Raw genomic sequence first — 25226 nt, forward strand, 5'->3', positions numbered from 1 at the left:
TTAGCCTTAATGATTTTTGAATAAGTATCTGAACTTGGATCCACATCAATGGTTGGCTTTTCCATTCCTTCATGTATAACATAATAATTAACCATGTTTTAATACCCAAAAACAGAGCATAAGATTCATCTTCTTCTGTCCTTGATGAGACGATCGGTGGTGAAGTTGTTTACTTGTGTAAACGACGCAGGTAAGATGAAATCAATCGCTCCTCTTCGCCTTCCTTTTCCAAAGTAAATATCGATTCAAACATCTTATATGGTAGTGCCTGCCTCATGCATATTATAAGAAACTATCACGATTCAAAAGATGAATTTAATTAAGAAAAACGATGATGTAGGAAAAAAGCTCTTACCGTAGGCGAGATCAAGCGGCGACGACAGGATGATGACAATCCCAATGAATCGAAATACGCTTCGCTTTTCCCTCCCATCACCATTCAACCCTAGTCGGCGACGACTGATGCATCCGATCTCCCTTTCCAACGGCTTATGCGCAATACTCGCCTCCAGAGATTCAACGCGTTCCCTAAAAACCCTAATCCGTTATAAAGGGGATTCTAGAGATCTGAATCAGATCCGATTTTAGGTTTAGGGATGAGTTCTCCAAGAAGAAGGCCGTCGGTGGTTCATTATATATAATTTGCTAAGGGACTTATATTCTCTTATATTTTCGAATCATCTAATAATAATTTTAAACAAATAAATCTTCAATATTAAGATAAAATAATACATTTTTTTTTCATTTGGACATCATACTTTATTTTTAATAATATATAATATTTTAAAATTAAAGTGTTATTAATAAAATAATAATACAATGCTAATAATATGATATGTAAACAAATATAATGTCAAACTACTTAAATTATTTTTAAAATTATGTCATTTAAATATTAAATCAATAATTATAATATATAATTGAGTTCCAATATTAAAATAAATAAAATAAATATTTAAATATTAAACAATAAAATAAGTGAAATGTTTTTTAAATAAGATAATAAAAATAATTAAATATATCAAAATGAATGAAGATGGAAAGTATAATGCTAACTATTAAAATAACAAATAAATAATGATAATTAAATATGTTATCATAATTTTCAAATTTAAATTAAATAAGTAAATTGATATATATTTATAAAAAAATATAACCTAAAATTACATGTACTCAATTTGAATATGTTAACATGAACAATGATTCAAATATAATAATTTTGTGTACTAAATTTTTAATATTTTTTTTTTATCACACGAGTAATCTTGTCAAATACTAATTTATCTGAGTTTTATTAGTATATAATTATATATGTATAATTAGAACATTAAAATATTTGTGGGCCGGATCAATATAATTATTAGAAGAAATATATATTAAAATCATATTATCTATTAATTAGAATATTAAAACATTAATATGGATCAATATATTTGTAAGGATATTTTTTTTAACTTATAAAAATAATTAATGTCTAACTAATCAATAGTTAAATGTTTTATCAATTTATTATTTAATTTATAAACAAATTTTCAGAACAATATTAACTAAAGATATTAAATGTATTAGTGAAACATGCGGAGATTAGTACAATATTATTATTATTATTATTAAAATAATTTAGAGCTAGATGATATAGTATAACTTATTATTATTATAAATACTAAAAAAAAGTTTAAAGCTAGATGATAATGTATAACTTATTATTATTATTATTATTATTATTTTGAATACTATTTTTTAAGTACTAGTGTAATTTTACTCTTTCATTTATGACATTCATTAACAAGTTATAGTTATAAAGTCATATAAAAATGATCATTGTATAAAGAATTTATAGAATATAATTTTAAAGATAGAAACATTCGAGTCTAATAAACAAGACATAATTGTTAGAAATCTTTATAACTAAAATCAGTTTAACAATTTAAAAAATATTATGAGTTAAAATAAGAAACATAATTTTATGACTATGCGCTTTAGCTGTTCTCTCTTGAATGATATTGTCAACACAAAACCCAAATTTATTTTATAAATTTTAAAATCTTTGGGTCTTATTCAACTTTCATGGGATGCAATATCTTAATAGAGGATCTTTAAAGATAAGTCTTATTTGTATGAATATTAATAAGATAATATTTTATTTCATTAAAAATAGCATTACGATAAGAGAAATGATAAAGCCAACGAATGGCTAGCGAAAGCAAGGCCACGAATCCTACGTGGCCTTGCCAGCTAGGAGAGAGAAAGAAAAAAAAAAAAAAAAAAAAAAAAAAATTAAAACGTTTCTGCTCCTCTTTCTTCTTTCTTCTTCCCTCTCTTTCTTCTTTTAATTTATCACATCCGGCATCCCGACTTATCTGGCGATTTATCACTCCGGCATCCCGACTTCTCTGGCGATTTTAATTTTTTTTTTTTTTTTTTTTTTTTCTTTCTCTCTCCTAGCTGGCAAGGCCACGTAGGATTCGTGGCCTTGCTTTCGCTAGCCATTCGTTGGCTTTATCATTTCTCTTTAAGTTTATGGACGTGTCAACCCACAATCCGACCCAAGTATCCATTTGCTCTCACATATATATTCAAATTAACCACAACTCTCGACTCGGCAATCCGGACACTTTAAAAATTAAGCATCATTATATGTATATATATATTTGATTGTAATTTTTTTATATGTTATTTTGATTTGGATAGCTTGTTTCTTATTTGAAATCAATTTTTTTTTTATCAAAATAAAATGACAAAATATCAAATTTAGCAAATGAGAGCATAGTGTATTGTTCTTTCGTTTTTCCTTTTTCCTTTTTTTTTAAATAGTTTAATTTCATTCAAAGAAAGTCGTAACAAAAATAACAAAGTTAATAAAAAAACATAGAACCAACCCAATCAAGATAACAATAAATAAAAAACTTCAAGAAACATGACAGCATAAAAAATAAATGACATCAAATATTATTTTTTAGCCAATGTTCACGTATTATTCTCTATAAAGATCGTTCAAGAGATCAAAGATGCACCCCACTCAAAACTCAAATAGTTTGCCACTCTGAATTTCACCCAAAGTGGTGATCAATTTTTTTTCAAGAAAACTCATTAAACGAGTTTTGTTTTTAAATACTATTTTTTTCCATCTTTTTACATTAGTTTCAAAATTTAATAAAGTGATTTAAACCAAAATGAAATTTTAATAAATGTTTTAATATTGTTAAAAAAAACAAACTCATTTGATTTAATCTCCAAAAGTGAGTTCTTTCTATTCAATATACTCTAACGGAATGTTATTTTCTTTGTTTATTTTCTGTTAAAACTTAAAAGAAAGAAAAATGTTATAGTAATGAGAAATTTGACGAAATAACCTTAAAAAATACTTTAAATGTGCTGGTGACCAACGCATAATTTAATTGCGCAAATGATCACTTTAAAATATTTTGACAAAATTACCCCGTCGCGTAACGCGTAGGGCAGAATCGTCTCGCGAAAGGAAAATCTGTGAAAATCCAGAATGATCGTGCACTTCGCGTTACACGACGAAGTAGTTTCACATGTTTTCTCTTCGCGTAATAATCCTGCCCTTTGCATTACGCGACGAGAGTAATTTCGTCAGAATATTTTGAATGGGTTATTTACGTAAATAAAACCAGCATTTTAATTTTTGTTAGGGCCATCTCTTACAATAAGTCATTTAAAAAAAAATGGTTGACAGGTCACAGGTCCTTTTTTAATATTTTTTTGTTGGGCCCAAAAAAGTGTTTCCCTAGCAAACGACCTAAGAGCATCTCCAACGCATGACCTGTGCCCGCATCGGACAGCGTGGAAAAGGGCAGGTCATTGGTTTTTTTTCATTTTTTGCATTGTAGATAAAAGGAAAAAGAGGGCAGTGCCCTCTATGCCGGTCATGCCCTCTTCTGACTTTTTCATGATTAGATAATATAATATATTATATAATATAGGAATATTTTTTTTCTACTATTTTTAAGTAACATTAAATAAATATATATTTTAAAGTTTACTATAAAATAGGAATATTAATTATATATTAAATTATAATAATATTAATTATATATTAAATTATAATAATATTATAATATATTTTAAATTATAAAAATATTTTATATTTTATTATAATATAAAAATATTAGTTATATATTCTCAAATTTTCCTATAATATAGTAATATTAGTTATATTTTATTTATGTATATCATTTTCAGTTTTTATGTAGGTCATTTTTAGTTTTTAATATTATAATATATTTTAAATTATAAAAATATTTTAAATTAAATTACTTATATATTTAATTAATAAATATATATTTTAAATAAATTAATATTTTTTTTATTAATTATATTAACACGTTTCAAAGTTTAAATTCTTAAATTTTCCTATAATATAAGAATATTAGTTATAATAGTATAAATTAGTTATTTATTTAAAACACCTTTAAATTATTTAGATAAGAGGGCGGGCAGAAGCATTGGAGTGTTTTGCCCAAGTTCAATATGTGCCAGCTTTATGCTGAGGTGGAACATTAATTTGACAAAATAAGAGGGCAGAGGTCATTTGCGCTGCTGATGCTCTAATAATACATTGACCTCCTTTTAATTTCCCCATTTTTCTTAATAATAGTTCTGACTGAGCCATAAAGTTAATAATATTATTCTACAGTTATTTAAACTGTATTAACATTTAAGGTACCATATTAAGTTAAAAATTATATTATTTTCATTTTCTTTTCACTAATTAGATATTTCTTATTTTAATCTAAACAACTTTTTGATAGACAAGAGGCATAAATAATAATAGATATAAAAAACGTGGTAAAAAAGCAACCCCAAAATCATTATATCTCTCGCCACGCCTTGTTTGATGCCCTTTTCTTTTCATTTCCCTAACAGAAAGATAAATATCAATTTTAGAGATAATAATAATTTGGTATATTTTATCTTTAAACATAATTTAAATTTATTATTAAAGATGAATACAATATTCTATAATGAGGGTGTTGTAAGCCTAGAACAATTTAGCTTTATTTATTTTATATTTTTTCAAAATAATTTTATTAACTCAGTGGAAAAAATAGCTTGTATTTGCATTGATGACTTGGGACAACTAAGCACATGATTATTTTTTGTCTCGTTTTTTATTTATTTATTTCAATTTATATTGACAGTACATTATAATAATATAAAAAGACACATTATGATATAACTTTTTAAAGCATTATATTAAACTGCATGCATTCATGTCACGCTCCCCATACATTATTAAACAATTCTTTTAACTTCAAAAATAATTAAACTGGTACACTATTATTTTTAAAATTGCTTAAAATTATCCAAAAAAAAACCTGTTTTTATTTTTTCAGTTGATAGGCTGGCATGTATAAATGATGTACAAACTCATTTATGGTCAACACTTTAATGGGCCAGGCTAAGGGCTAGTTTGATTTAATTTATTCATATTCGTTTATTCGTTAAACAAATAAACGCTCAAATACTAATATTCAATTTATTTGGAAATCGTTAATGTTGCAGGGGTTGTATACGCTTAATTCGAATAAAATCACTAATGTTGTAGGGGTAGTATACGCTTAATTGCTCCATATTATCATTCTTTTTTGTTTCTGGTTATCTAACTAACTTATTCGCTAAATGTTTGAATATGTCTTATTGTATTTATACACAATAATTTATTCGATAAATATCACCCTCTTATTCCAATTAAAATGTCCAATTTGTCACCCATTCTATGTTTATATATCTAAAAACTTACAATAATTTAATATATATATATATATATATATATATATATATATATATATATATATATATATATATATATCAAATAAAATAAACAATAGTGTCATAATATTTTGATCTAAATTAAAAATAATATAAAACATTATCCAAAATATGTCATTTACTTATTGGAGTAGATTAAAACTTTTCATCTAAAATCAATATACTTTCTACTTCCAACTACTTCCATCATCCTGTCTTTAAATAAAATAAAAAATTGTGTTATGAAATATAATTGAAAATAAAATAATAATGTAAATTCAGGAGTTCTGAAATACATTCATTGAATCACATGGGTGTCGAAAAATGTATGGCCTTAACGTTTATGAGACATCATCATTTGATTTTCAAATTAAATTTTATTTTCTAAGAAAAATCTTGTTTAATCTTTTAATACAAAAAAATAAGATTAGTAGATCTTAAGTTAAGTCTAAGCAAGATAACCCACATGGAAAACCGAGGGATTTGCGTTAACAAATCAAACTTAATTAATTATACCCAGTTTGTGATTTTTAATTTTTCGAAAACCCTTTTGATTTTGGTGGTAAATGGTAACTCCTCCTTCTTCCTGTTCAGTCTTCACTTTTCTTCTCTTCTCTCACCATTATAATATGAGGAGGAGGAAGAAGAGGAGGTTGGAAACCGACACTTGATGAAATTTTCATTTCCTTTTGTTCTTTCGTGTCTTTTCATTTCCTTGTTTCAATATATCTATCTTTTCAGTTCTGGTCCACTGATCATGTGTTTGGAATCTTCTCGTGGGATGATTGAGATTGGTTTTGCGTCTTGATAATGAAGGACAGTTGGCCCAAATTAACCTCCCTCCCGTCTTATTAAGGCCAAGTATATTCTACTGAGATTTGGGTTTCTCTGTTTTTGAACTCAATCTTATTCTTCGATCCTCTTACACTTTGTAGGGTTTGTCTTCAACTATTTATGCTTCTGAATCGATTTTTTTTTAAGAAATATTTTGTGGGTTCTGCAAATTTTGATGAAGACGTGTAATGGGTGTTGGATCCGGTGAATTTTGTGTTTGGAATCTTCTCTAGCTTTAGAAGTTCTTCTGAATTGATTCAGATTTGACATTGTCTAAGAAATGGCTTGTATGAAGCTGGGATCTAAAGCTGATGCTTTCCAAAGAAAAGGACGGGCTTGGTATGTACTTAATCTAAATGCTTCTTCCTTCAACAAATCATCTTATTAAAGAACTGCATCTTTCTCATTTTTGTTTTGTCAAAGATATGCATCGTTACATTTACTTCTCTGAGCTCGATTGTTGCAGTTATGTTAGTAGATATGGAGTAACTGATCAAGGTTTCTTGGCTGCTCAAGTGCTTTGGCTCTCTGTTATTTTCTTGTCTTTAGAAAGTTTTTCTTTCATCCATCCATCTTCCTTTAGCAGATGCCAATTGAGTTTTACATAGGCTAATGCTTTAAATTGAACTGTAGATGTTGATGTGATGATGATGATGATAATGATGATGATCTACATGTATTTCAAATTAAAACAATAAGCATAATGCAAATTAGGGCAGTCATCATCTTCTCAAAATGAACTGAAATGGGATAAGTAGAGATTGTTAAGCAATCCTTGTGATTTTTCTTTGGATTTACTAATGAAGTTGACTTTTGATTATAAATCAATCCTTTAAGGGACTTGTTACCCTAGATATCAGGTTGGTTTTTGATTGAAAATACATGGATTGAAGTGGGGATTGTGGTGGTAAGTGGCTTACCACCCTAGATCTCATTGAAAATCATGTTGATGGGTCCCGATGGGCTTAACAAAAAATTTCACATAAGACCATTTTCATCTATCCCTCAACTCCTTGATTTACCACTTCTGATTTTCTCCAATGTATGATTATTGAGTTAATGATTAAATGAACCGGTCACGACTTGTTGGTTCTCTCCTATCCCGTTCGATCCAAATTATCCACCAGAATATAACGGGGTGATCTGTGTTCACTTTTCGTAGGTTCTGTACAACAGGCTTGCCTAGTGATATAACTGTTGAAGTTGGGGATATGTCCTTCCATCTACACAAGGTAATGTTTACAATAACAAAGATGTCTCATATCTCTACAAGCTTGCAACTAAAGTTTTCAGATTTTATGCATGAATGCAGTTCCCTTTGCTTTCCAGAAGTGGGGTTTTGGAAAGACTGATAGCTGAAGCATCATCAAAAGGCGAAGATATCTGTCTCATCAAGCTCCCATATATCCCTGGCAACGCTAAAATATTTGAAATTATAGCTAAATTCTGTTATGGAGTTAAACTCGAACTTACTTCCTCAAACGTGGTACACATCCGATGTGCTTCCGAGCATCTTGAAATGACTGAAGATTATGGGGAGGCTAATCTTATTTCTCAGACTGAATTTTTTCTTAACCAAGTTGTAATTTGTAACTGGAAGGACTCGTTAAAAGCACTCCAATCTTGTGAGGAGATTTTCCAACAAGCCGAGGAACTCAATATTATAAAGAGATGTTTGGATTCTTTAGCTGCGAAAGTGGGTGCTGACCCGAATTTATTTGGGTGGCCCGTTAAGGAGCATACTGCAGGCATATTATGGAATGGTATAAGCAGCGATGCTAGGCCGAAAAATGCGGATTCCGATTGGTGGTATGAAGATGCCTCGACTTTGAGTTGGACTCTTTACAAGAGGTTGATTTCGACCATTGGATGTTCGGGCATCGAACAAGAGATCCTCGCCGGATCTCTTGCCCATTATGCGAAACGATACATACCCGGATTGAGTAGGCGGCAAGGGGTTACTACAACAGCCGAGCCTATTGCTCAGGAAGAGCAGAAGGTTTTAATTGAAGAGATCGATCGATTGCTTCCCATGACAACGGGATTAGTCTCGACTAAATTCCTATGCAGTCTGCTTCGAACGGCGGTTATTCTTCGTTCGAACCAGATTTGTATAGCAAACTTGGAAAGACGAGTCGGGTTGCAGCTTGATCAAGCGACTCTAGAGGATCTTTTGATGCCTAGTTTCTCTTATACCATGGAGACCCTTTATAACGTGGATGCAGTCGAACGTGTTCTTGACCATTTTCTTGCAATGGATCAACCCGGGGCTTCTCCTTGTTCGTTCGATGATGGACAGTTGATGTCATTAACTCCGATCACAATGGTCTCAAAGCTGATCGACGGTTACCTTGCTGAAATCGCTCCCGATGTTAATTTAAGTCTCGCGAAATTCCTGTCTCTCGCTGCTGCTGTTCCCGATTACGCTAGGCCTTTAGACGACGGGCTTTACCGAGCAATTGACATTTACCTAAAGGTAAACTCGCCCGTCTCTATGTTGTAGCCCTTCCAAAATTTGTATTTTGCTCTAATTTCCGACACTTTTGTTTTATCTTGTCGTCTTAACTATGTAGTCGCACCCGTCATTGGTAGAGTCGGATCGAGAGCAGCTTTGCAGATTGATGGATTGTCAGAAACTTTCATTGGAAGCATGCACACATGCAGCACAGAATGAGAGGCTGCCACTGAGAGTAATAGTTCAAGTCCTCTTCTTCGAACAACTCCAGCTAAGAACATCAATAGCCAGCTGTTTGCTCGTATCAGACAATCTCGACCCCTCAATGCATCTGAGGGGCGGCGGGGTGGTGATGGGTGGCGGCGGAGGTTCCTCCGCAGAGGGTGGAGGAGTAGGTTGGGCCAACACCGCCACTACGAGGGAGAATCAGGTTTTGAAAGTGGGGATGGATAGCATGAGAATGAGAGTAGCCGAGCTCGAGAAAGAATGTTCCAATATGAGGGATGAGATTGCTAAATTGGGCCGAAACTCAAAGGGATCTTCGTCGGGTGGTGCATGGGGAAGTGTTACGAAGAAGTTCGGGTTCAAGATGAAATCTCAAATGTGTAGTGCCGAAGACGGTTCTGTTCATACTAAAGCCGGTGCGAAAACCACCACCAATGAAGGTAAACGAAATAAATCGGACAAATCGGTTTCTTAGTTGTAATTTTCAAATTTATTTTCTTCTTATTGTTTCTGATTACTTGTATTTTCCTATTAGAGATACAACTTTGATTCTAAGTTGTGTAATCATATTTGTTTATGCAATTTCTTGATTAAGTGGACTAAAAAAAGTATGTAAGAAATATATGACTTATGAATACAAATTCTAATAAAAAATAAAATGAAACAAACTATTTAGATCCCCACAAATAAACTTATTGGAGAATGAATCTTGATTTAAAAAAATAATAATTCTATTTTAATATGTTTTATTATACTTTTAAGGTAAAAACAAAAAATAAATTAAATATATTTAACTGGATCTTAAGAACTAATATTTTAATGGTGTTATTGAATGAATCTTTGTACTTGTGTAAGTTGGTTTGAGTGGCACACCAAAATTCAAAAATCATACAAAATAGGAGTAATAATAATATTAAAATAATAAATATTTATTAATAGAGATTTTAATTGTATTTATTTTGCATTCAATTTGGACCAAAGTTAAATAAGTTACCTTACTCTCTTAAAATAAGAAATAAATGTATCATATTATTTATGTTATGATAAAAAATATGATTTGCATTTAAGATTAACAAGTTTATTTATTAAGTTAAATCGCAAAAATTTTATTTTGATTTACTTAGAACAATAAAATAATAATTTTCAAAATAGCCTGTAGAGAGAGAGAGAGGAGGAGAGAGAAGGACATGAACGACTGAAACCTTTTGTACATCTTATATATCTATCTACATTTTAGAATACAAAGCTTTCTTTACAGATTTCGTAATGTGTCACTGTTCTTCTTCGAGCGGTCATCGGTCCGCGATTGGAGGTAATTTGGTTTTCCTTTTACAGTAATCTCTCCGTCATCAAACTCTTTCATCGATACAATACATCTTTTACGCTTTCGCTATCTCTACTGCGCTGTTTATGCTTCTTTTTTCTCTCATCTTTCTGTTGAAGGTCTTCGATCTTTATCCTTGGAGCTATAAGGATTGTCGAATTGAATTCTTGAAGTTGTTTTCGTAGCAGACGGCCTTTTCTTGACGATAAATTTAGGGATTTCTCTTCGTCGGATCTGATTTTCATAACCTTTTCGAGGCTAATTTCTTGCTTAATTCAAGATGTTTTGGCGTATGACAGGATTGTCAACTTCGTCTCCAGTAAGTTTTCTTGCATTCTTCAATCTGTATAATGTGACTTAATTAATGTGATTGATAGATACTTGAAGTAATAAGCTATAACTGATGTTTTGAATCCAAAGTTTGACAATTCTTACTGAAAAACTCTTTTTATAAGTCAATTCAATTTAGCCAAGTCTAATGGATTGAATGATTGATAAGGTTTATGATTGTGAAACGAATACAATATAGAAGAGGTAAAAAGAAAATGGAAGTTTCATGTATGAAGAGTTAAAATGATGCTTGTGAAATAGTTTGGTCTATCAAATGGACAGATCCAGGCGTTAACAGTTCCTTGTATGTATATTTGTAAAGCTGTAATTTACCATTTGTCTGTTGTTTAAAATAATTTTCAGGTGGAGACGATTATGGATAAAGAGAACTTTACGCTGGAAGATCTACTCGATGAAGATGAAATAATTCAAGAGTGCAAATCTCAGAACAGCCGCTTAATTAATTTGTAATATCTTCAACTGCTTGTTTGCTTCATGACTTCCTTTACTCGGAAAATAGTTTGCTCATAGGGAGAGTTTTAATGTGTTTCTTGAGAAGTTTCTGATGGAAGAACAAGGAATTTTTATTAGAAATATGGCTCATCAATGACCACTTCCCTTAGAATCGACAATAGAGCAATCTGACATTTGTTTATTTGTTTCTTACAAAATCAAATGATTGGATAAGTAGTTGGGAAATTTTGAACTTTGCCTTTATTTTCACCAAATATGTCCATCTACCAATCCTCACTATATTACACAATCATTCTGTGCCCCTTAATAATAAATGGGCAATCAAGGTGATTTCAGGTAATTGATTTTGTATCAAAATGTGAGTTATAACATGCTTAGTTTATAAATCCGTTTGTCTATTTGGTTGGAGAAATGCATATTCTCCTTTGTTATGAATTGATTGAAGGTAAGTATTCAAAATTGTGAACTTTTTTTTTTGAATTTAGGAAGCTAGCACAACCCGTGACGTTTGGTCTCTTAGGCACTTACTTTTCCACTTGAACTACTCTAGTGTGCTGTAATTTTACTTTCTCTTGGAGTAAAGATGCATATAATTCCTTGTATGACAATGTAGTTAAATTTCATTTGAAAGTTATAATTTTATATTTCCCCATTCTCTCTATTTTCCCTTTCCTAAGAAGTGATAATTAAAAGCACCTAACAAAAACAGGAACCAAAATATCTTCGTATATAGAGAATTGGATCCTTAGTCTGATGCTTAAACTCTATAGGGACATTATGCTCTATGATACCTGGATGTGTAACTAGATAATTCAACCAATGAAATGGAGATTATTTACCATAGACAGGCCATGCAATTATGGATGTTTAGAAATTTGATTTGAGTGTCCATGGTCACAAAATTCTTTGGCACGGGGAGGCTAGCTATGTATACACGAGACTATAAAATTGTCATAACCATTTTTTTGGCAGTTAAAGAAAATAATGGCCTCTAAATATTAGGGCTACACAAAGTTAATTAACAGAACATCTCCGATCTTTGGATTCTCCTCCAGAAGCCGAATATGGGAAAGGAAGGATATTTAAGGCTGAAGTAAAAATGTAAACTTTTATGTTTCTTCCATCTAGCAAATGGAAGAAGACACTCTGATGCAATTTTCTTTTGGCGGTCATCTTAATCGCCTGGCTGCACTAGATCTCCATCCTTCATGTAAATGTATATGATGTTGTCTTTTATGGCTCTTCTATTGTTGATGTTGCTGAGGAAACTTTACTCAGGAATTTATCAATTCCTTTTATGCATGTTCCATAAATTTATAATTTAGAACCCACCCAAGGTAGCTCAATTGGAAATAGTTTTGACTTGAGGGGTTGAGGTCTCAAGTTTGATTCTCACCGAAAGCACATTGATTGATGTGGGGGATCATGGCTGTGGGATGATGTGCTAGCTTCCTCCGGGGAATAAACCCTGGAAAAAGAAAAAGAATTTCTGATCTAGACTGCTAGTGGATTGATGGCTCTCTCTTGAATTGTGATACTGTGAGACTTTTATAGTTTTTCCTCTAATTAAATAATTAGATACATGAAAATACCTACATTTTTTTCTTTTATTTGTATCATTTTGGGTATAGAAGGTGTGCCTTATATTATCAACCTCTAGCTCGCTCAACAAATTATGCATATTTGCGAGGCAAAATGGTTGTTGCGTTTTTCTGTTTGCTACTTAGTTAGCCTGCTGACTGCATGAAAATATATTTATATTGATTCTATTGTGCCTTTACTGAAACATACATTTTTATTGGTCAGATTAACCGTTTCTACTTCTTGATTCTTATACTTAATTCACAATGTTAGTGCTGGTTTTACATTCCATGTTAATTTTAATGGCAATGCTGTTTTTGATGGTGTTTTATGGTTATCTTCTACAGCTTACGCGAAAGAGCTCAGGTTGAACAGTTACTACAATATATAGTGAAAGAAGCTCATGACGAGGATGCGGATAAGACAAGAAATTTTAAGTAAGTTTCTTTCGGCATGTTAATGTGCTATTGCCAAAATGGTGTAGCTAAAATCGTATTTCTTTCTCATGGATTTGTGATTAATCACATTACATATTCTTTTGGGGTGTTTTCACAGGTTTCCTTATGTTGCCTGTGAAATTTTTACATGTGAAGTTGATATCATACTCAAAGCTCTGGTTGAAGACGAGGAGGTGATACATCTTTCTAGTTTTTATTGGGAACAGTCTCTTAGTTCTATCTAACTAGAATACCATTCTCACATTGACAGTTGATGAAGCTCCTATTTTCCTTCTTGGAACCAGAACACACTCATAATACATTATTGGCTGGTTATTTTAGTAAGGTAATTCTCCCTCTGTTAGAAATAAAATCATACAGTCCGTTTTCCATGTCAGTATGGACATTATTACCATTTTTGGCGATTTAATGCATTTTGCTTTTACCACCTCATTTTGGATAACTGCTGTTGTTTTTTTTTCATGTTGTTATTTAATGTTTTAACTTACCCATGGTAGGTTGTCATCTCCCTGTTGTTGCGGAAGACAGTTCCTTTCATGAATCATATTCAAGTAAGTTGCAGATATTTTGTTTTTCCATAGTGAAAACTGAGTTTTTCATGTTCTTATGTGCCTCGTATGGTTGAGTCTTTGCTTCTTGGAAATACATTTCACATCTGTGGAAGTTTCTGGTGTAGATGTTTCAATTGCTGCTTTTGACCTGTGGGTTTGTGACATCCTTTTTTTGTGCTTGCAGGATCACCCAGAAATTATAAGGAAGCTGGTTGATCTTATTGGAATTACATCGATCATGGAGGTTCACATATAGCTTACATGGTCACTTTTCTTGTATCCAAACCCATGCTGATGATTGCCTTGTTCATTTTCAGGTGCTAATTCGTTTAATTAGTTCTGATGAACATCTTTATACTAACTTTACGGGCTCCATGAAGTGGCTAGAAGATACAGATGTGCTGGAGATGATTGTGGACAAGTTCAGTTCATCGGTGTGTTGAGTTTACTGTGATAATATTCCTTTCAACTACATGGAATACGAATATCATTAAATAAGTTCTAAGTAAACTGAAATCAGTACTAATCGAACAGGACTTATTAGGCCATTGAATTAGGCTGTTTGTTTAGGGATGGGATAAGATGTTGTATGTTTATCCACTTGTAGACCATGTATCAGGAATCATGTAGATATCTTGATTAATTGTTGATTTTGCAGTAGTGATAAATCCTCTGAAACATGATCTTGTGCATTGGTGGCACTCTTCCAATTTCTTGCCCATGTCTAGTCATTTTACTAATTCTTATATGCTTTATTGAGCTATACATGGGCATGTCTGCATATGATTTTGTTACTATATTTTACTTTTTACTGCAACATATAGCAAGTATTTACTATGATTTTTTTGCTGAATTTACTGCTTAGCGGTTAGTTGGTGTCGTCATATCCATTTTGGTGTTTGAATTCGGAGGTATTAAAGTATCTTTATGTTCACTTGAGTTGGATGTAATAAAGTTTCTTTAAGTTTGCTTGAGTTGGATGTAATAAGAGTATCTTTATGTTCGCTTGAGTTGGAGGTAATAAAGTTTGTTTAGTTTATTTTCAGCGTAAGGTGCATATCAGATATTCGGTTTTGTAATTTTCAGGAATCTCCTGAAGTACATGCTAATGCCGCTGAAATTCTTTGTGCTTTAACTCGATATGCTCCTCCAGGACTTGCAGCAAAAATATCTAGTCCCAGGTAGCATTTAATTTCCTTATCTGAAATGTTTCTAGTGAGCACTGTTGTTATTTGCTTCTATTGTTTAAGAGTTTTTGTTTTCGTGTTATATTTTCCAGTTTTGTAGGTAGACTATTGCATCATGCTTTGGGAGATACTCGACCAAATTCTGTCTTAGTCAATTCTTTAACAGTATGCATATCTTTGTTGGACTCCAAAAGGCTAACAATGGGAACATATCATATATATAATCGGTACATGACACATGGACCTACAGTAAGCCCCAACCCTGAGACAGTGGAGGGCATGCTGGGAAGCCTGGGTAAGATAACGTTATTTTTTCTGTTGTTTATACCTCTTCTGTTTAGCATACAATTTTTCTATCACATTATCAACATAGCTAATGGAAATGTTGAAGTGGTGCTGAACTTTGTGTATCAAGTACTTTACAGCCTTAAATTCGCTAGTTTGTAAATGAGGGCTGGATTAATGTTACCTAAAGTAGCACCAGACAATTGTAAAATGTGGTTTGTTAAGCATGTACTCCTAACAAAACTGACTTCATTTGGAGACACTTTTGTATTTGGATATAGAAATCATCAATGGATTTTTTGATACATATCCAAACACGTTTGGAATCGCGCCACTTTGAAACGCCTTCCACCTACGACCCAACAGTCGAGTTACCATAAATTTTGTCAAACAAATCTTTTGAGCCCTCACCAAGCCCAATCAGACACTGCCTCCAGCCCAAAGAGCGATTCTATGGAATGAGCTTAGCTCAGATACATCCCATTTATAAACATGATCCCCTCCGAATGGCTGAAATAGTGTTTCCAAATGAAGCCAGTAATATTATAGTGAAGATGGCCTTGGTTTGTCCAATTGTGATTATACTTTTTGTCTCCACTTATTCCATTCATCTTCAGTTGCATTATACTCATGGTCATCATTACCTCCCTTTTTTACATATAATTGAAGCTTGGTGTATTTTGCCACATCTGGATTCAAGTTTTGAGGAGATAAATGGAATTCATAACATAAGCTTGATATTTTAATGTACTAAATTTTCTTGTGCATTGGAGTTTTAAGAAGTGTGAAGGTTGGTCCTATATAATGGCATGATAACAAGATTCCATGTAGGGAGTTATATTAAAATCTGGAAGTGAGGTCCGTGGTAACATTGTGCTTGCGCTAGTTGTATCAAGGCAGAAGAAGTGTATGATAAAACTACATCTGCAAGACTCTTTCCTCGTAATTACCCTTGTTTTCATTGCCCTTAGTTAAGTCGTGAGATTTGCAGGTTTCTGAACATGCTACACAATGGTTACACAAATATTGATATCCCTTATCAGAGAATTCTTCCATTTTGTTTCAATGCATATGTTTATTGAATTGTGGTTATTTCTTAAAGAATAAAGTCAAAATCTAAGATCTGTTTAATCATTTTCCTAGAAGAAAATTCTCACCTAAAAAATTAATCATGCAGCATTAATTTTGTTAAAATGTCTGCATCATTTTCTTTCTCAATGTAGTTTTTTTTTTAATTCACTTCTATTTTTGAATATTTTCTCTCTTATTTCTTTCTGTCTCAAGCAGACTTTAAAGAAACCTAACTCAGTCTCCAATTATGTTCACGATCCTTTTCCCTGTGCTTAGTAAAGAGTAGTCTGCAGTGGTCAAAACACAGTTTAATCTTGGTTTGCAAGGGTCATAACATGATATCTACTGTTCTACACCGTGTGTATTCTCCTATATATATATATATAGTTGTGGTGTTAATCTGTAACTGATAAGAAAGGGATGAGATAATGGAATGTAAGAAGAGATGGTAGAGGAATGACCTAAGCCTTTAGATGAGAAGCTTGGAGACAACCAATATGAAATAGATGAGAGGATAGTGTTTGCTTTTCAGCTACAATTTCAACATGATAAACCTAACCCTAATCTTACCCATTATATACTAGCCTTCGTGGGCCTAACAGTTACATCAAAATGTTCGCCTTAAGAATACAAATAATCCGTGAAATAATGTGCCTATTTTATGGTGTTTGTTTCTCTGCATCTATGTTCCCCTGTCTTCTAATTTTTGTTTCATCTTCTGTAACCCAGTTTACATTATATTTTCCCCTAGTCTTTGCATCACACATTCACACCCCATTTCCTACCTCTGAAAGGACTTTAGAGCTTATGTTTTTCTTTTTGCTTTCTGAAAGAGCAAAGTCCTGTTATTGCCTACTGGTGTACTAGAGACTATTCATGAAATACTTTATATCGTCATATTTCTTATTGTGGATAATCATAAGTTGGATTTCCAAATTAACATCTTAAATTTTTGATATTTTGCAGGTGATTTGCTCAAGCTTTTAGATTCTCCATCACATGAAAATGTGTTAGTAACTACATATGGTAAATTGCAGCCGCCTCTTGGAAAACATCGCTTGAAGGTATGCTATGTTTATCTTTTAAGTAATCATTAAAATGTATGGCTGAATTCCATCAGCATATGGATTTGTTCAGCTAATTAAATTATGGCACAATTCAGATAGTTGAGTTCATCTCTGTCTTGGTGGCGGTTGGTAATGAAAGTGCGGAAGGTGAACTAATTCGCTTGGGAGCGCTAAAACAGATTTTGGAGTTGTTCTTCAAGTAAGTACCCCAAATATCAATTGTTTTATGATAATCTGAATCTTTGGCTTCTTACCACGTTTTCTTTGTTTATTGCAGGTATCCTTATAATAATTTCTTGCATCATCATGTGGAGCATATTGTAGTCTCTTGCTTGGAGAGCAAAAACACTACGTTTACTGATCATCTACTAAATGAGTGTAACCTAATTGGAAAAATACTTGATGCAGAAAAGAACTTATTCTTGGTTGTTGAACCAGCGGAGGTGTGACAACCATTTCTCATTAACATTTCACTGTTCTTGTCCTGAAGTATACATGTTCTTTCTCTGACTCCACTTCTATGGCAAACTAAATTAAAATTTTGCAGCCGACAATACCTGCCGAAGGTAAAGAGCCACCCAGAATTGGAAATATTGGGCACATAACACGCATTGCTAACAAAATTGTTCAACTTGGGTGTAGCAACAGCAATATACTAGAACATCTCCAGGTTTTTCCTTAGATCTTTTCCGTTTCAGGACATTTTTGGTTTTACTTCTTTTCTTTTTTCTGAGAATGGTAATATTTGAACCCTATGCCTCCCATATGAAAATAAGGTCTTTAACCATTAGTCTAAATCAATAACATCATATTGATGTTCAATTGGACAGTCCTTGAAGCTTGACAAGTTAGACTCAGGATTGCTCTCATTTTGGTTACGTTCAGACAGCATTTACCAAGCGTTTGTTGAAAATATGATAATGTGTTCTCTTACATTGTTTTGTAGGCAAGTTGTTTTCTTAATATTGACGTGCTTAAATTTGTTCATGATTCTGGTTATATCCTTTTCGCTGATTTAGCGTATTTCGTGGTTTGTAGTACTCTAACCTTTTGTAAGCCATATGATCTCCACAAACTTCAAAGATAAAATGACTAGAGTAAATTTCACAGAGTTTCATTTCTTTCATGCTCAAGAATTGCCTTATTGCAGAAGAATAGCGAGTGGGATGAATGGCATACTAACATCCTATCCAAGCGGAATGCCGTGGAAAATGTTCATCATTGGGGATGTGGGTAGGTCTTTCTTAATTATTGAATAAACACATTTCTTAATAGATTGTATGATGCATTTTATAAAGTACTTGATTTAGAGATTACTGTTACTTGACTAAAAATCAAGGACTTATCCACAAATTAGACAAGGTATTCCAGTGTGTGGAAGTTTATGTGTGTTCTTGACTCATTGAATGGAGGCGACCTTCATGTTTATCACCTTGGAGAGAAACATTGATGCATGTGGTAAAGCGCAGGAACTCATGTCCTCAAGGTCATGAGTTTGAGTCTTCACACCCCCGGCCATTTACAAAAATAGAAAAAGTAATGGAGTGTGCAAAATGAAGATATTATATTATTTTATATTTTCACCTCTAAATATATTTTCACCATATTTAAGATGCATCCCAGATTCTCTTATGACAGATATGTCTTTCTCTTTTTTAGCCTTAAAATTCTAATAATAAAAGCATCAGGATTTATGTAGAAAAATAGCAAGTATATATCAATAGTCACATTATAGATGTCCGTCAAGAAATTTGGATAGCTAGGCATGTTGACTCATTGCACTTTGCTGGTTCCTCGTCCGTTTACCACTTAGTTTTTCTTCTCTTCATGCAAGCATGAAATTGTCGTTTTTCTTCTTCTTTTGAGTTTTTTTTTTTTTGTTTTGTTTTAAGAAGCAGTTGTTTATGCATCTGTATATGGATACATTAAAGGCTCATAGAGTATTCTATCTTATATATGGGTGATCCTCTTTGGCAATCATAAAGCAAATTAATATTTCATGACTTTCAAACACACATTTGCACTGCTTATAGCATTTCTTAGGGACACATTTTAGATGTGCATTCAAAGATTTCCAATTTACTTCCTAAAGGTTAGTTTTGACTGATGAAGCACCTTTAATTGTATTGTCATTTGAGAATATTGTCTGATTTGACCTAATCCCTGGGAATTTATTTTCTATCCCTTAAAAAAAGTGTGGCCACAAGGGGGTTAAGAACATAACCCGCAATACACTTAACTATTTAACTAGGCGGCAGACGTAGAACTTGCCGCCTGACGAGCTCGAACCCAGGACCTCTCAAGGAGGCTGGGAATATCCACCTCTTGTTGCCCCTAGACAAGAAGAGGAGATATTTTCTACCACCTATATATGCTCTTCTTAATGCTGTTTATGATTTGGTTTATCTTTACAGGAGGCCAAATTCTGTACAGGACAGGACAAGGGACAGTGATGATGATGATTACCAAGATAGGGACTATGATGTCGCAGCTTTAGCAAATAATCTAAACCAGGCCTTTAATGGTGGTGGCTACAGACACGATGAAACTGATGAGGTACACTTCAAATAAAGTTTAACTTCTCTGTCTCCATTGATTTTTCTTTATTTGCTCGTCTGTTTCATCAAAGTTGCCTAAGTGCACAAGTATCACCAGGTTATTACTTCTTCTGTTTTTTAAAGTTAAAGCTTGCATATGAAAGTGTGGATTAAACATTTTCATGAATACAAGAAGGAACCTAGCAAGAAAAAAAAAGACAGAGAGAAGGAAAAAGCCCCTAACTTAAGGCCAATAGCTTCCAAGGATTAAAGCTACAAACATAGAAGCATACCTTGAATAAAAGGTTCTGAAATATCCACGACTGTAAGAGATGATGATGCTTTTCTTCAACTCCCAAACCTTATGAAAAGGAGGAACCCCTGAAAGGACTGAAGGACTTCAGCTTGAACTCCTAATTTATCGATTGAACCATTTATCATGGACTGTTGCAACAAGCTATTCCCTTCCACTTTCATACTGATTCTATTGGTTAAGTTTTTATTTGGTGTCTAATTGCAAATTTTGGACTTCATATCCTATGGTTGTATTGCATTTTAGAGAATAAAAAAAATCATTCAGCAAACCATGTCCAATGTTCTTTACCCCTGTTTTTACTGTAGTTCTCCTTCAGCAGATAGTTTTGCTGCTATTTTAATTTTAATGACACATGGATAGTGTACATTAAAATGTTAATTGCAGTTGCAACAGAACATCTTCTTTTCAGTAGTTGGTTTCCTTTATAACTTTCAATGTTACAGTCTTCATTGCTGAACAACTTATTCCTTTACAAAAAATGACATTTCACTTCTTTTAATGGTCATTCTGATTAAATATTTTCTATGTTTATATGCAGACTCATGGATCAATTGATCAAATTGACGAGGTACTACATTTCAGTGTGTATTCCTTCTATTTTGATTTCGAATGCACTGCTGCAGCTTTCTTTTTCGAAGAAAGAAGGCATATTGAATTACTTTGGATTGACTTTGATCTCTGTCCAGATTGACTATTGTCTGCTAATTACATTTAAGTCTGATGATAATTTCTGGTAACTAGCAGCTATAAGATTAAGCAAGAATTTATTATAGGGTTGGTTTTGTTTTAGCTCTTTTTTTCTTCCTTTGGTGGTGGTGGTTGATTATATGCTAATGTTTATCGTGTAAAATAACCTTAGGAAGCTATCGTTAACACTTGTACTATTCATTTTTGTGGTAGCTTAAGTAGTGAAATATAAAGGCCATAATCTGCCAGATGGTTGGTTTTAATAAGAAATGGAAAAAGTTTATGCTAGAAAGAGAAAGTGGATATGGGAAAAAGAGGACTGAATTTCCTTATTGCCCTGTTTCATAACCTTGGAGTTGATGCTTTCTTTTATTTGTAGTGATAATTGATAAACATATGGCTCCCAGATCCGAATCCAATGAGAAACAACCCATCGGTTTCTTCATTTGTCTTTGACTAAGTTTAAAGTTTACAAACATATTTGGATCCAAATCTAGATATAGAAACAAAAAAGAAAGGTTATGAATTATGGATGATCACTGTTGTCTATGACTGCACATGCTTAATTAAATAGTTTTCATAGGATAAATCACCATGTGAGTTGCATATTAATTCTTCTTGTTACATTGTTGGTTGGATCTAGTGCCTGACGTTGATTTAATGGCAGGATATCTACTTCGATGATGAGTCTGCTGAAGTTGTAATATCTTCTCTTCGTCTTGGAGATGATGACCAGGAGAGGTAAACAAAACTTTTGCTTGAAAAGGGTTTTTGATAATACTGAATAATATGCTGAATATACTGAATACTGTTGTCCAGTGGCTCTTCGCTATTTACCAATTCAAACTGGTTTGCCTTTGAGGATGGAAGAATAGTGCCGGACAATTCTGGTTACTCGTTTCCTTCTTCATCAACTGTTGGGGAAGCCGACAATAATTCGGGTGATACTGAAATATCCAATGATCCTGAACCACTGATAATGTCAGAAGTTCCTCCTCCGGAAGAGATCAATAATAATAATAATAATCCTGAATGGGTTGAATGGAGGGAGCCGGCAGAAGAGATGTCACCATCTTCTTCTTCTTCTTCTCCGGTTGAGGAGGAGGATAAGTCTTGTTTGGCAAGTGATAGTGAAGTTGAGCCGAAAACAGAGTTGTCTACTAGTTGTTCTTCAGAGCCAGCTTTAATAATTGCAACCACTTCTACTAATGCAGAAGATGATGTGGTTTCTGGAGAAGCTGAAATTGAGAAAAAAGATTAAGTTTATGTAAATTCTCAAGACAGAAACCCTAGACCCTACTACTACAAAGGTTATTATCTTATTCTCTCCACTTTTACAGTAAGTAGTAAGTAGTACATTGAATGATTTGATTGAGCTTCCATACCAGACAAAAAAGGATTTTTTTTTTTTTTCTTTTTTCTTTCATCATATTCCTCCTCCCCCCACAAAGGAAAAATAAAAAAGGTTGTGAAGCAAGGAAGTTAGACAGTTGAAGAAGAAGAAGCATGCATGCTCTAATGTGATTTTTATATATTTTTTTAGGCTGAAGTAAGTAAAATACTTCCTGGCATATATAACATTTACACCCCTACCTAGGTTAAAACCATAGACTTGGATTATGGGTATATTTTTGTATATTTCAGCTACCTTTATTCATTTCATGATATGTTGTCACTTTTCTAGACAGTACTCAAATTACTCTTTCTGGAATAATCTCTCTGTATTTGTTTCATTATACTCTTCTCTCATATCCAATGTTAACCTTATTTTTTCTTTAAAAGTTTATTATGTTGTTGGCCAAATATATGGTCTTAGTATAAAATGAATCAACCCCATTTGTGATCACTATTTTATATTTCAAATTTGTTGCGATATTAATGTTTGGAAGAGACTAAATTGAAGTGGGATTGTGTTAGTTTCTTAAAATTAAAAAAATATTTTTTTTTGCATATAAACTAACTCAAACTATTGTAGTATTCTTCATTAACTAAAATTTAACTAAAACGTGTATCTGATTTTGTAGGGAAATTTAGTCTTGATAGATGAAAATTTTATTTATCTTGCAATAATTCTCTATTTTGTTATTTTTGCCACTAATGATAGTTTTCTTAGGCTTTTCGTAATATTGTTAAAATTATAATTTGATTTATTTAAAAATAATTATTAGTGATAATTTTGAGAAAATATATAATATTTTTGAAAAAAGACTTTAAGGGTATAATATAAAAGAATAAAATTAAAGATCATAATTTAAAATAAAAAAATATTTTAATACTTTGTTTAATGAAATAGAGGGGAAATTAAAGAAAATGTATTTTTTGGATTTGGGTTATTTAAATAATTCAAATTAAAAGAGACCTTAAAACTTGTTTGATCATTTGAGAATTTATTTGTATATAGTATTTTATTTTATTTTAAATTTGTTTGATAAAAAAATAAAAATAAATAAATAAGTAAGTTATTTGAATTTTTAATGACCCATTTACCATTGGGAAATTTAAGGAGATGACCCTACTGATAGGGTGAATTACCATTTGTGTGGGCCACTAATTTAAATAGCGCTGGTGACCCTCTTTTTTTTCTGACGAAAATGTCCCTATTGCGTCACGTTTCTTCAGGTTGCGTGACGCAATTTTTAATTTTTTTCTTTTTCAAAAATTTTAATTATGAAATTTTTTGGACGAAAATACCCCAGTTGCGTCACGCAACCGCGAGACGAAAATAAAATTTAAAAAAAAAAAAAAATCGGTTGCGTCACGCAACTGGAGGTGCGTTACGCAAGGGTACAATTGTCATTAAAAAAAAAGAGGGTCACCAGCGCTATTTAAATTAGTGACCCACACAAATGGTAATTCACCCTTTAAATAGGGTCATCTCCTCAAATTTCCCACTTTACCATTTGGTGCTTGAACTTGGGACATTTGAGGGCATTATTACCATATGGGCTCGAACTATCAAAGTTTTGACAATTTTGAACTTTTTACTAAATGGATGTTAGGTCCGTTTATTTTAATTGACGTGACAATAAAATATTTTATAAAAGTGAAACATATCATTTTTTATACAAGTGTATCTCCCTTCTCCAAAACGTCTCTTCTTTAATTCATTTCTTCATTGCTCGTCTGTTTCTTTAATCATCTCAAAAAAATCTTTATCCGACCATCCATCAATCGTATTTAATATTTGGTTCCATTTAGGTTTAAATTTTTCGTTCGTATATTGAGATAGGTTGAATTTAGGGTTTAGATTAGGATTTTTTAGTGTGAACTTATAACCCAAAATGGAGAATTGAGTGTTGTGAATTTGTGTGTTTATTTCAGAATAATTTCTTGTAGTTAAGTTTGTAAAGTTATCATTGGAATTTATGCATTTGTGTAAGCATTACCATAAACTCTACAAGGCTAATTTCATATGCCCATGATTGAAGTAGGATAGGTGGATGAAGCTGTATTTTTTTAAATATCACGTCATCTAAATAATAAAAAAAATGACACTTCAGTTCATTTACAACCCACCTGCAAACTCAAACTCATCTTCATAATAGGTTTTAGCCTTCCAACCCACCTATAAACTCAACTGTATTTTGAGTTTTTTTCTGCAAATCCATTTTCCTCCAAACTCAAATTTGCAGGGCATTTTGAGTTTTTCTGCAAATTTTCTCTCCTCCAATCTCAAATTTGCAGAGATATTGTTCACATACTTAAAAGTTTTCAAAACTTTCATATTAGTTCTTTTAGTTTGTTTTCAATTAATTTACATAATTTATTTATATTTTAATTTATTTACATTTTTTATTTATTTATATTTCAATTTATTTATATAATTTATTTATATTTTATTTATATATTTAATTCATGGTAATTTTAATTTGTTTATATGATTAACTTATATTTAAATTTGTTTATATTTATATTTTATATTTTTTAAGTATTATAAATTTATAATAATAAACAATATTGATAAAAAAAATAATAAATAATAAAAATAATTTTAATAAAATAAAACACGTAGAAAAACCGAAAAAAATATAATAATCCATTACATAACTAAGAAATTGAAAAAGACATT

The 25226-nt window shown here is 32.0% G+C and overlaps 2 protein-coding genes across 3 annotated transcripts; both read left to right on the top strand.

The window, feature by feature from the left end:
• Positions 1–6381: 6381 nt before the first annotated feature.
• Positions 6382–9871, top strand: LOC124930882 (BTB/POZ domain-containing protein At1g30440-like). 2 transcript variants are annotated; one of them, XM_047471252.1, is made up of 5 exons: positions 6382–6636; positions 6711–6948; positions 7772–7841; positions 7922–9085; positions 9183–9871. In XM_047471252.1, exons 2-5 carry the CDS (start codon positions 6890–6892, stop codon positions 9762–9764), a joined length of 1875 nt encoding a protein of 624 aa, XP_047327208.1. In that variant the 5' UTR covers positions 6382–6636; positions 6711–6889; the 3' UTR covers positions 9765–9871. The 2 variants fall into 2 exon arrangements, with proteins under 2 accessions (XP_047327208.1, XP_047327207.1); XM_047471251.1 differs by having other exon boundaries at positions 6382–6948.
• A 580-nt stretch (positions 9872–10451) lies between these two features.
• LOC124929371 (serine/threonine-protein phosphatase 6 regulatory subunit 3) lies at positions 10452–22913 on the top strand. The gene is made up of 20 exons (XM_047469715.1): positions 10452–10601; positions 10733–10932; positions 11307–11410; positions 13346–13435; positions 13554–13629; positions 13707–13781; positions 13954–14007; positions 14192–14251; positions 14325–14441; positions 15094–15188; positions 15287–15489; positions 17517–17614; positions 17713–17816; positions 17895–18060; positions 18165–18287; positions 18768–18850; positions 20032–20173; positions 21009–21038; positions 21825–21898; positions 21977–22913. The coding sequence occupies exons 2-20, from the start codon at positions 10894–10896 to the stop codon at positions 22416–22418; spliced, it is 2175 nt and encodes a 724-aa protein (XP_047325671.1). The 5' UTR covers positions 10452–10601; positions 10733–10893; the 3' UTR covers positions 22419–22913.
• The last annotated feature ends 2313 nt before the right edge of the window (positions 22914–25226 follow it).

The sequence above is a fragment of the Impatiens glandulifera genome, chromosome 3 (genome assembly GCF_907164915.1).
Source record: "Impatiens glandulifera chromosome 3, dImpGla2.1, whole genome shotgun sequence".
Taxonomy (NCBI): Eukaryota; Viridiplantae; Streptophyta; class Magnoliopsida; order Ericales; family Balsaminaceae; genus Impatiens; species Impatiens glandulifera.

What these genes read in the sequence shown, in the direction of transcription:
- LOC124930882 (XM_047471251.1), top strand. Translation starts at nt 6,890, where the DNA reads ATGGCTTGTATGAAGCTGGGATCTAAAGCTGATGCTTTCCAAAGAAAA. An exon ending in CAAAGAAAAGGACGGGCTTG is followed by an intron (nt 6,949 to 7,771) that starts GTATGTACTTAA and finishes CACTTTTCGTAG; the next exon opens with GTTCTGTACAACAGGCTTGC. An exon ending in CAATTGACATTTACCTAAAG is followed by an intron (nt 9,086 to 9,182) that starts GTAAACTCGCCC and finishes TTAACTATGTAG; the next exon opens with TCGCACCCGTCATTGGTAGA.
- LOC124929371 (XM_047469715.1), top strand. Translation starts at nt 10,894, where the DNA reads ATGTTTTGGCGTATGACAGGATTGTCAACTTCGTCTCCA. An exon ending in GCAAAAATATCTAGTCCCAG is followed by an intron (nt 15,189 to 15,286) that starts GTAGCATTTAAT and finishes TATATTTTCCAG; the next exon opens with TTTTGTAGGTAGACTATTGC. An exon ending in TGGTTGTTGAACCAGCGGAG is followed by an intron (nt 18,061 to 18,164) that starts GTGTGACAACCA and finishes AAAATTTTGCAG; the next exon opens with CCGACAATACCTGCCGAAGG.